Here is an 11,426-nt window from a genome sequence, read left to right on the forward strand (position 1 = left end):
TTGTGTAATGTCTTTTATTTTGTTAGGTTGAAACTCCATTGGAAGAAGCTATTAAGTTCTTAACACCGCTGAAGAATTTGGTGAAGAACAAGATAGAAACTCATCTTTTTGCCTTTGAGATTTACTTTAGGAAAGGTAGGATATTAGGATACAGTGGCCCTTTTACAACTGATCACGACATTTCGTAGGGTTAGTGTCACCCACCACTGTTGCATTTCTTGGCAGTTGCCAATATAGATTGCTCATAGAAATGCATGCTTTGCACAGAAATTTGTGAGGAAATAGAGTGATGTATTTGTCTTCTTAGAGAACCTAGAGCCCAACAGCAGATACTTTAAGATAGCTTTAAGTTAGAGATAGTAATTACCTCATGTATAATTCAAGGGAAGAATTTAGAAATTTGTACATAAAAATACTTAATATAAATGTAAAGCTTAGATAGTGGGTAACACAGTTAAATATCAGATAATTTTTAGCTGTTAAGAATTGATGTCATAGGGCTGGAGAGATGGCTCTGGTTAAGAGCACCGGCTGCTCTTCCAGCCTGAGTTCAATTCCCAGCAACTGCATGGTGGTTCACAACCATCTGTAATGAGATCTGGCGCCCTCTTCTGGCGTGCGGGCATACATGGAGGCAGAATGTTGTATACATGATAAATAAATAATAAATCTTAAAAAAGAATTGATGTTATAAATGGAAACTAATCTCTGAACTCTGTCTTAATGGATAGTTCATGATTCTGAAGGAAAGATTATCCACTAAAAACACTAGAAAGTGTCAACAGTGTCAGTGTCAGAATTTTTGGAGGGGCCAGGAGAATAGCCTTGTCTTTCACAGTTTGAATGTTAATGTGTACACACAAACACACAGACACACACAATTTCATAGTTAAGAATTTATGTAAGTCAGATCATTGGAAAAGTTTATTACGGTAGTATGAATTGATGTGAAAAGAAGCTGTTTATTAGTAAGATCAGACTAGGACTCATGAAGCTGGGATGAGATAGTCCTAGCTCCTGGGAATTGAGGGAGGAGAGTTGTGGCCCATTAGTTCAAGGCCCGCATGGACAATACAGAGACTGTAATGTAACTTTTATTTTGAAATGGGATACAAAACTTAGTATTAATTAATTGTTTATTTGTTTTTTGAGACATATCCCTGTGTTTATCCTGGCTGGCCTGGAACTTAGTATTTAGATCAGTTTAGACTTGAACTTGGCAGCAATTCTCCTGCCTTTGCTTCCTGAGGCTGGGATCATGGGTGTGTTTCAGCATGCCCAGCTATTAAAATATTTATATATTAATATTAATATATTTACATATAGTACAGAAATGGCTAGGAAGAAATAGATCAAATGATAACAATTGTTTCTTGATAGTTTTTTTTAAGTAGTTAAAATTTGTCTTAACTATATTTATTTTTCACAGTTAAAACTTTGAAAATAAGTTTTTTTAATCAGTAATTTTTACATTTTTGACCGCTAACACCCTTTATTTTAGATGGGGATAGATATGGTTTCACTATGAGCCAGGGCTGGCTTGAAACTCATAGTGGTCATAACTCCTTTGCTTCTTGAGTGCTGGGCTTAAGGGTACACACCATACTTGGCTAACCTAGTTCTTTTTAAAAATTAATCTTACAGGGCCAGGATCAGGTACCCCAGGCTGGACAGTTGAGTTCCTACCCCAGAACCCAGTTATTTAGAAAAAAGAGAAAACTGACTCCTACAATTCTCTGACCTTCAGAAGCACATTCAAAAATCATTCAGTCAATACAATTCTTAGTCTAATGTAGCAACTGCTCGTGTAATCTCAGCAGGAGACTCATGAGTTCTAGGCCAGCCAAAACATAGTGAGATCCTTGTTTCTAAACTGTAAATAAAAAACAAAAATGTTTCTAGAGCCGGGCGATGGTGGCGCACGCCTTTAATCCCAACACTCGGGAGGCAGAGGCAGGCGGATCTCTGTGAGTTCGAGACCAGCCTGGTCTACAGAGCTAGTTCCAGGACAGGCTCCAAAGCCGCAGAGAAACCCTGTCTCGAAAACCCCCCCAAAAAAAAAAAAAAGTTTCTAGGTGGAGTCCCCAGATACAATAGTTTCCATGTTTAAAAGGGCACTGAAGGGCTCTGTTCAGTTGGCTTCTTGGCTGTGTTCTACTCTCAAAAGGGAGCCTCAACATCTAGCAGTGGTATAGTAGATAATAATAAAGAGCATGGCAGGAATTTTAGTGTTTTATGAGTTTGGGGCCATGGGAAAGGAATTGTTTGAGAAGAACTTAAGGTTTTATACTTTGAAGCATGATACCAAATTTAAGGAAGTCTCCACAAAGAGGTGACGATCAAGAAGACTCAGTGTAAGTTTCTGTTTAACAGGTGGAGGCACCGCTGAGACTTGGGAAAGGTAAGCAGATGGGAATAGGGATAGTGTAGCGCAATTAGAAAACATAGACTGGGTAGATGCATCCAGAGGTGGCAGAGGAGTCAGAGCTGGATTGGAATAGTCAGGTGGAAAGGGAACTTTGTGCCACAGAACACAGGAAAAGAGATAAAGAGTTTTTCTAAGTAATGGAACATGTTTTTGTTTTAATAAAAGGAAGCTAGAACTGAAATGGTTTGAAATTTTGTTTCTCAGTTTATATGATACTAGTTCCTATATCACAAGACTGTCATATAAGTTCTGTTTTATGGAATCACTTGAAGAATGGCATATATGAACATAACTGACTTGTAGACAATTGGAAGGAAAGTGTTTGCTTCAAAGGATGTATTGACTCTAAATTCACTTTTTATGTTTCTAAGATCGGTGGCCCTTCCAGGAAAGACAGCTTACTTTATCAAATTATCAACATATTATCTTTTTTTTTTATATAGAAAAGTTTCTTTTGATGCTACAATCAGTAAAACGGGCATTTGCTATTGATTCTAGTCATCCCTGGCTTCATGAATGCATGATCCGCCTCTTTAATTCTGGTAAGTTTTTATTCCCATGCTGCACAAATTTGACTAGTAATGAGTGTGGGGCTGGAGGATGGTTCACTGGCTCAGATTTTGCTGCTGCTCCAGAGGACTTGGATTTGATTTGCAGGACCCACATTAGACTAATACCTCTTAACTCCAGCTCTGGGCCATCCAGTGCGATTTTTTGGCCTTCATTGCCTAAATCAAATACACATTTATATACATACATAAGTAAAAGCAAATAATAAAAATAAAAATATTCTAAGCATAAGCTCAAAGTCATTTTTAAGGTCAGCGTATATTGCACATGTCAAGGATATGGGATATATGTTGGTTACATAAAGGTTTAGCTGTAGTAAAAGTTTAAAATTGACCAGCAGAGTTTTTTACTGAGAAAATCTACTGTTTTCAGACGTATAGTGAAATAATAAGTATAATTTATTTACTGCCAATTATATACAGTTTTGACACACAGTAGCTTTTCCTTAAGGTATCTTCTAGACTACTTCTCACCCTCTTTCAAGTTTATTTTATAGTGAATAGCTCTTCCCACAGTTCTTGAAGATAAAGGTCAGTGAAGTTGGTCATATTTCATTTTGCTTTAACTAGTAAAGGCTCCTTGGGTGTAGAGGACAACAAACTATTATAAGCTTTATCAGAGTATCTGTCTTTTTAATTCATCCAACAGTGTGTGAAAGTAAAGACTTACCTGAAACGGTTAGAACAGTATTAAAGCAAGAAATGAATCGTCTTTTTGGAGCAACAAATCCAAAGAATTTTAATGAAACTTTTCTGAAAAGGAATTCTGATTCATTGCCACATAGATTATCAGGTAATCACTGAATTTGGTCCGTCTAGTATCCTTCTTGTAGCCTTCCTGAACAACTTAACTTCAGTGCTGTAATGAGTCACTGTTAAGGTAGGGTTTGTATTTTGCTCAAAATGGGAATGTTCACTATATTTTGTGAAACAGAATTGTTACAGTAAAACAAGATGCATTGTTTTCTACTAGTTCACAATCAACGTAAGTATAACTGATTTTGTGGGTAAGGGTAAGGTTTCACTGTGTATACCCCCCTGACCTGGAATTCACTATGTAGACAAGGCTGGCCTCTAATTCACAGAGATCTGCCTGCTTCTGCGTCCAAGTACTGGGACTAAAGGCATGTGCCACCCAGAAGTACAACTGAATTAAATGGGTTTTATCTCGAGTACCCATTTACCCAAAAGTGAATTTAAGTGTCTTATTACAATACTGTGTAGGCAGAGCTTGTACTCTTCTCATGCTTCCATTATTGAGATTATAAAGTTCACTTAATGTGATTTTGATTTTTTTATGCTAATGTACTTATTGGGCTCGGTAAGCTAAACACCTGAAAACCACCTTATATTTCAGAAAGTTTGAATCAAGAAGAATCAGTCACCATGAACCAAAGTCTGGGTTTTATTAGTGTGCTTTTACAACTGTTGGCACATACTATTAATTTACAGTACACTGGAGATAGAGGCAAATGGATCTCTGTGTATTCATGGCCTGCCTAGTCTGCCTAGCAAGTTCTAGGCCAGAGCTATGCAGTGATGTCTGCCTCAGACAAAACAAAGTAAACCTGGCTAAGTCCTAGAGCTTTGTGTACTGTTGTGGAAAGCTGAATGCAAGCTTTGTCTCATGCTTTTCGTCTCATTGCCATTTTTCTTGCTGTCTTTCCCACATGAAATTATTGAACCATTTCCCTTCGCTATTTATTTTAGTTGGGAAATGATTCATAATCTCATTACACCAAGACAAGTATTAGAGTATTTGCATTGCTCCATGTTTTGATTATGCATAGTTTACTAACATCCATGGATCTCTTACATACCTTAATCCTTTCTCCTAATTTAGACAATTCAACCCTCTCAGGTATTGTTATAATAACAGTGTCTCACATGGCTATAACATGTAGCTGCTTGAGCATACCTTCTATTTTATATCTGAATGAGTAGATGCTGAGACTTTGTTCAAGGTCCCTAAACTAAGACACCTCATTTTTTTTTTCTTACATTTAGCTGCCAAAATGGTATATTATTTAGATTCTTCTAGTCAGAAACGAGCAATAGAGCTGGCAACAACACTTGACGGATCCCTCACCAACAGAAACCTTCAGGTAACAGGGTTTACTTATTTCAGGAGTAACTATTATTCCTTTAAAAACGGCGGCGGGGCGGCGTGGGTGTGTGGACAAACACAGGATAGACGGACGCAAAGGAAGAGACGGACACGCGGCTCCCACGTGGGTGCGCTTTAATGGGGAGAGGGGAACACGATAAGGGCGGGACGTGCAGACACACAAGGATAGGGACCAAGGGAGCAAGAGAGCGAAACCTCGTGGAGCGCTCGCTTTTAACTGCGGGCACAAGGTTATCTGGGAGTAATGGTCTTCACCTGGGCGCGCCAGCGCGCACAGGTGACGGTAATCCAGGGGAAGTCTGGGAGCTGTAGTTTCCAAGGAATAACAGTAACTACTCTTTTGCTTCTCACTGAACGTTTTGAGGGGCTGTGTGTGCATGTGTATTTGTATTCTTGTGCAGAAGTATACCAGGTTAGTTGGTATACTTTTAATAACTAGTTTCATGTATATAAATTAAAATAACTTAGAAATATGTTACGATAAAATTACGTGTCCTCAGGCTGGAGAGATGGCTCAGCAGTTAAGAGCACTGCATATTCTTCCAGAGTACCTGGGTTCAGTTCCCAGTACCTACATAGCATCTCACAAATGTAACATCAGTTCTAGGGGATCTAGCACTCTTTTCTGGCTTTCATGGACTCTGAGCATACACAAAGGTAAAATACCCATTTGCCCGTGCATTTATTTAAAAGTAAATCTCTTTAAAAACTAAAAAAACAAAACAAACAGGTCTTTTTGGATTTCAGTTATATTTCAGGATATCTGTATATCTTGCAACAATTACAGTAGTCTCAGCGAGGATTCTGATACATTTAAAATGTACTTGAAGCCAGATGTAGTGGTGCATTCCTTTAATTCCAGCATTCAGGAGACTGAGGCAGATCTTTATGAATTCAAGGTCAGCCTGGTCTAAATACTGAGTTCCGGGACAGCCAGAGCTGCATTAGGTGAGATCCTCTTTTGAAAAATAAAAGATTTTCTTAGCATAGCCAAGTTAAAAATTTTAAAAACAAAAGAAAACTAAATTTTAGTGTAATATCTATCGTGAGAATATGACATTGTTAATTCTAATTTCATAAATAAAGAAAAGGCAGCTTGGGCTGGAGAGATGGCTTAGTGGTTAAGAGAACAGGCTGCCCCTTCCAGAGGTTGTGAGTTCAATTCCCAGCAACCACATGGTGGCTCACAACCATCTCTAATGAAATCTGGTGCCCTCTTCTGGCGTGTGGGCATATATGGAGGCCAAATGTTGTATGCACAATCAATCAATAATAGGAAGGAAGGAAGGAAGAAAAGACAGCTAATATTATAGTTAGTCCAATAAAGAGCGTATTTGGCCTGGCCCAGGCTGTTAATACCAGCACTTAGGAGACAGAGATAGGTAGATTTCTGTGAGTTGGAGGCCAGCTTAGCCTACAGTGTCTGGAAAAAAAAAAAAAAAAAAAGAGTGCTTGTTGAAAGAAAGCTTAATGGTATTTAGTCAATACAAATGGAGGCAATATATCTTTTCTTTTAAACATTTCTTTAATATTTTCTTTTAAATATTTATCTGTGTGTGCATTAATGAGCATGTGCATTCATGAGAATGCATTCTGGAAGATTGTATCAGATCCTTAGGTTTGTAGTTTCAGGCATTTCTTGGACACCATCTTGTTACATGAGAGATCAACTGGAAGCTGATTTCTGGTCCTCTAAACTACTAGGTTAAGAATGAAAGTTTTAGAACTCTTGGTTATCAAGTAATGCACCATTAGGGCTAGAGTGTGAATATAATGTTTTTTTTTATCTTGGCAAGATTTTTGGAGTGCCTCATATATGGAAACCAAGTAGTTTTGTCTAACTGAAAAGAAAATGTGAAGGGCCTGGAGAGGTGGCATTTAAGAGAACTGATTGCTCTTCCAAAGGTTGAGTCCATCCCCAGCAACCACATGGCAGCTCACAACCATTCTGGTGCCCTTTTCTGTCTTGCAGACATATCTGCAGACACACTACTGTATACATAATAAATAAATCTTTAAAGGGGGGGATGTGGGAAATGCACATAACGTGAAACATTTTAAAATGCAGATTATAAATACAGGGGATATTGAAAGAAATGTGTGTGAGTGAAATCTGTGTTTCTAATCACTTTGTACTGAACATTTTTCTGCTTAATTCTTGGATGTTCTTTAAGATTGCTTTTAAAAAAAAATTTTTTTTGTGGAGGTAGTTGAGGCAGGGTTTCTCTATGCAATATGGACTGTTCTTCTGAGTGTTTTGCCTGTATGTGTAGATAAACACCATATGCGGTCTTTGTATCTTTGGAGGTCAGAAGAGGGTGTTGAATCTCCTAGAACTCAAGTTAGATGATAGTTGTGAACCACCATGTGGATGGTGAGAACCATTCCTGAGGCCTCTGCAAAAGCAACAAGTGCTCTCAACTACTGAGCCATCTCTCCAGCTTCAAGATTCCTTAATTTGAATTTAGAGTTTAATAGCAGGGTTTGATTTTGTAATGTGTTGAGAGTAGCCTTGGCTGGACTAGAACTCACTATGTAACATAGACCAAACTGACTTTGAACTTCTGCCACACAAGGGCCACCATGACCGGGCCAGTATTTGATTTTGCTGGCTCATTGCTTCCCCAAAAGAAGGAAAGAAAATTTCCTAGATGTGGAAGTTGGCATTGATGTTGTAAGTTTAACGTTTATACATAGGGCCAAGCTAGTCTGTGGTAATGTCGTTTCATAAGGCTGTGTACTTGCACAGGGTACCCCTTTAAAGAACACTACTTTAGCTGGGTGGTTGATGGCACATGCCTTTAATCCCAGAACATGGGAAGCTAGGGTTGTCTGAGTTCGAGGCTAGCTTAGTCTAAAGAGTTCCAGGACAACCAGGGCTATAGAGATAAACCCTTTCTCTAACACTCCTCCTCCCAAAAAAGAAAACCAGACCAGGAAAAAAAAGAAGTACTTTTTAATATCTTATGTATTTAATCAAATGTACATACATTCGTCTCTGTTTAATTTGGGTATAAACCCTCCATTTCTAAAGAAATGGTTGATTTAGGCCTTGAAGACCGTCCTAGTGGGATATATAAGCAGGAGGAAATGCTTTTGTTTTGCTTAAATGAGCATTTTATTCTTATTTTGGAAATGGTTGAAGTGTCTCATACTAAGACCTGTTTTGTGCTGACTTCTAACATGACCTTTTCTTTTCTTTAGACTTGCATGGAGGTGTTGGAAGCCTTGTGTGATGGTAGCCTAGGAGATTGTAGAGAAGCTGCTGAAGCTTACAGAGCAAGTTGTCATAAGCTTTTCCCTTATGCTTTGGCTTTTATGCCCCCTGGATACGAAGAGGATGTGAAGATCACAGTTAATGGAGATAGCTCTGCAGAAACAGAAGAACTGGCCAATGAAATTTGAACATCATTAAACAAGCAAATGGAATGACTTTGGACCATATCTAGTGTATAATATTTTTGTCACGCACCTGCTGCATTGCTCTAACTTACACAAAATGAGAGGAGTAAATGTTCTTGCCTTCAAATAGTCTTTTACGTTTTTTATCCTGCTGAAAACTATATATAAAATATCTAACATTACAGGATATAGGTTCAGTTTCTTAAAAATTAAAAGCTGCTAAAATTGAGGGGTTTAAAAAAATTCCACATCCTACTCCTACCTTCCCTGCCCATATTTTTAAACTAATTTATATAAAATCTGGAGGCTATTACAGCTAACATAGCAGGTGTGTGGCAGAAATATTACTTTGAATTTGTCTTGTGAGATTTTACTATATCTCAGACAGCATAAATGCTGTTTAGCACTGGATTCTTTCACTGAGCACAAAGAGTTGTTGGGGCTTTAGCATCTGACTGATTTTGTTACGGGGTTGATTCTTGACCATAGGAAGTATGCAATGTGAATCACTATGTACAGAGCCATCTACAACAGTTGGTTGTAGAGACTGGGACACATAGCTACCAAGCAGATTATATGAAACCTAGAAGGTGTTCAGTACGCGTGTTGTGTTTCCAAAATTTGCTGTACATGATCAGTTTGGTGTTCTTGTACCACAGTTTTTAACCGAAGGAACCAGTTGGAACAATCTCAATTTTAACTAAAACTTGAAGAACTAAAATAACAATGCAGACCTTTAGCATTGTTTTTGGCCAAACTTGTTAAAACTGTAATGCAAGAACCAAATGCACTGTGATGTGGCACCAACTAATTAGCAAGCATGAATTTTTCACCCGAGAGTGAAAAACAAGAAAATCTACCATGGCTTGAAGTTAAAGAGCAGAACTCCTGACTACCATTCTATGACTGATCAAGAGACTAATAGCTAAAAACCTCAGCAGGCCTTGTTCACGATATGCAGAAAAAAGTGCTGCAGTTTAGATACCTCTGGAACTTTTCCACAGTGTCACAGGTTTGTAATACTTGAAGCCCTTCATTTCTAAGAATATATTTCTTGCTCAGTTGTTTCAGGCAAGCCCAAGACTTTGTAATTTTTAAAGGGCCCAAGATTTTTTTTTCAATAACAGACCAGCTTCTTTTTCCTGCAGTTACAAATGTAATTTCTTTTTTGTTGTCAAACATAAGGTACCAAATATGATGCAATAAATTGTTTTGAAAAACAGTTGTGTGAATATTTCCACTAATCCGAGTTGGGCTTCTGTGAAATACACAGGTGGAAACAGAGGTTGCAAGCCAGAGGCAATGAAATTCATTGTAGGGCTAGTACGGAGGGGAGCTTTTTAGAGTGGGTTAAATGATGGTGTCAGGGAAGTTCCGGAATGAAGTAGAATGCTGCTCCTTTGTTCAGATTTCACTGAGGGCTAGGATTGTGGCAGGTCCTATGAATGTAATTCATAATCTGAAAGGAAAACTAAACACGACTATTTTGATTGGGAAAACGAGCCTTAAATACGTCAAACCTGTACACTGAGAACTAGCCTCAGGCTCAATATTCTCTTTATGTTTGCAAGGTCTGAGCAATTAAGTTTAAGTAAAATTAATTAAGTGTATATAAAATCAAACTTTTGTAGTATTTTAGTTATAGATAGTTCATACGCTAAAGGGAATTTTCAGAAGATCAGATCCTTTTGTTTTCATAGTACATGATCTGCATTCCACATCCCAGTCTAACAGGTTAGTGATGCAAAGATAATTACAGTCTGAACTCCAGTGCTTTGCTTTAACAGGCCCTGTCTCAGGAACATCTTAACAGATGGCAAAAAAAAAAAAAAAAAAAAATAGTAAACTTTAAAAATACTTCTCCTATGAGTGGCAACTGAGGCTCTTACTGTTTGGAATAAACACTAGTGCTACCTCTGCACTAGTTCAGTGTTGGAGGAGGCACCAGCCATATAGTAGGCGTGTATGTGTGGGTTTTGTTTAAGCTCTACTGTATATCACAATGAAATCCGTCTATTTGTCTTGACAATGTTCAAACGATGTAGATTGTCTTAGGATGAATACTCAGAAGTACTCAGAACTCTAATGCAGATGCCACCAGAGAGGAGCTAAATTCCTATCATGTATATTGTATTCCAACCCAATTTTACTGAAACTATTGAATAAATCTTTTATTTTCCTTCAGGTTTACTTTATAGTGTATACATTGTCTGGTGTCAAAGGACCTTGACTGGGTTCACCTAAAACATTGTACTGTACTCTCTGAGTATATCAACTGGATGATTTCCCATTTACCCCATCCATATTCAGTTAATTTCCAGTGATACTGTGGGGGAAAACAGGGTTAGATAAACAAGTTGGAAATGCAGTGTGATGTTGTAATCTAAACAAGTGCCTTATGTTTATTGCTAAGAACTGGTGTTATCAACCCTTTTAATAAGGGGTTCCCTCGGCCTGTATTAATATAGGAAAGTAAAGATCCTTTTGTTTTTCTTTATATTCACTATTGTCATTTCTCATTGAAAAGCTAAACTCTGACTAGCTTAGTTTACTTAGCTTTAATTAGATAGTTGAGTCATTTTCACTATTTTTTCTGTATTTATTATGCACAACAATAAAATGATCTCTAATAGCATGACTAAAAGTAGTGCCGATGTCACTGGAAAGCTTTCTGGGTCTTCTGAGGCCCTGTTTTTTTCACCATGATTGTACTGCATACTCTCCTGCTCTCAGAGCAATGAAATGAGAGCTGTGACTGTGAAGAGCTCAGAGCCATGGTCTAGAGTCAGGTGGGTTGTAACAAACTCAGACATCCCTTCTGGACAACTGGTGAGACTGTTTCTGTTGCCATGCATAGCATACATTTGGGGAAGCTTAAAAAGTAGAGTATTGAACATGG

At 37.9% G+C, this 11,426-nt stretch overlaps 1 protein-coding gene across 1 annotated transcript in view; it reads left to right on the forward strand.

The window, feature by feature from the left end:
• Positions 1 to 11,024, forward strand: part of Naa15 (N-alpha-acetyltransferase 15, NatA auxiliary subunit) — a 63,254-nt gene extending 52,230 nt beyond the window's left edge. Inside the window, exons 16-20 of the mRNA XM_050138343.1 lie at positions 27 to 135; positions 2,872 to 2,970; positions 3,647 to 3,790; positions 5,005 to 5,102; positions 8,330 to 11,024. Of these exons, the coding sequence (XP_049994300.1) occupies positions 27 to 135; positions 2,872 to 2,970; positions 3,647 to 3,790; positions 5,005 to 5,102; positions 8,330 to 8,530 (651 nt within the window). The 3' untranslated portion in view covers positions 8,531 to 11,024. The remainder of the gene's footprint in view (positions 1 to 26; positions 136 to 2,871; positions 2,971 to 3,646; positions 3,791 to 5,004; positions 5,103 to 8,329) is intronic.
• Positions 11,025 to 11,426: the final 402 nt, after the last annotated feature.

This window comes from Alexandromys fortis, unplaced genomic scaffold, assembly GCF_014885135.2.
Source record: "Alexandromys fortis isolate MF-2015 unplaced genomic scaffold, M_Fortis_MF-2015_v1.1 scaffold_15, whole genome shotgun sequence".
NCBI lineage: Eukaryota > Metazoa > Chordata > Mammalia > Rodentia > Cricetidae > Alexandromys > Alexandromys fortis.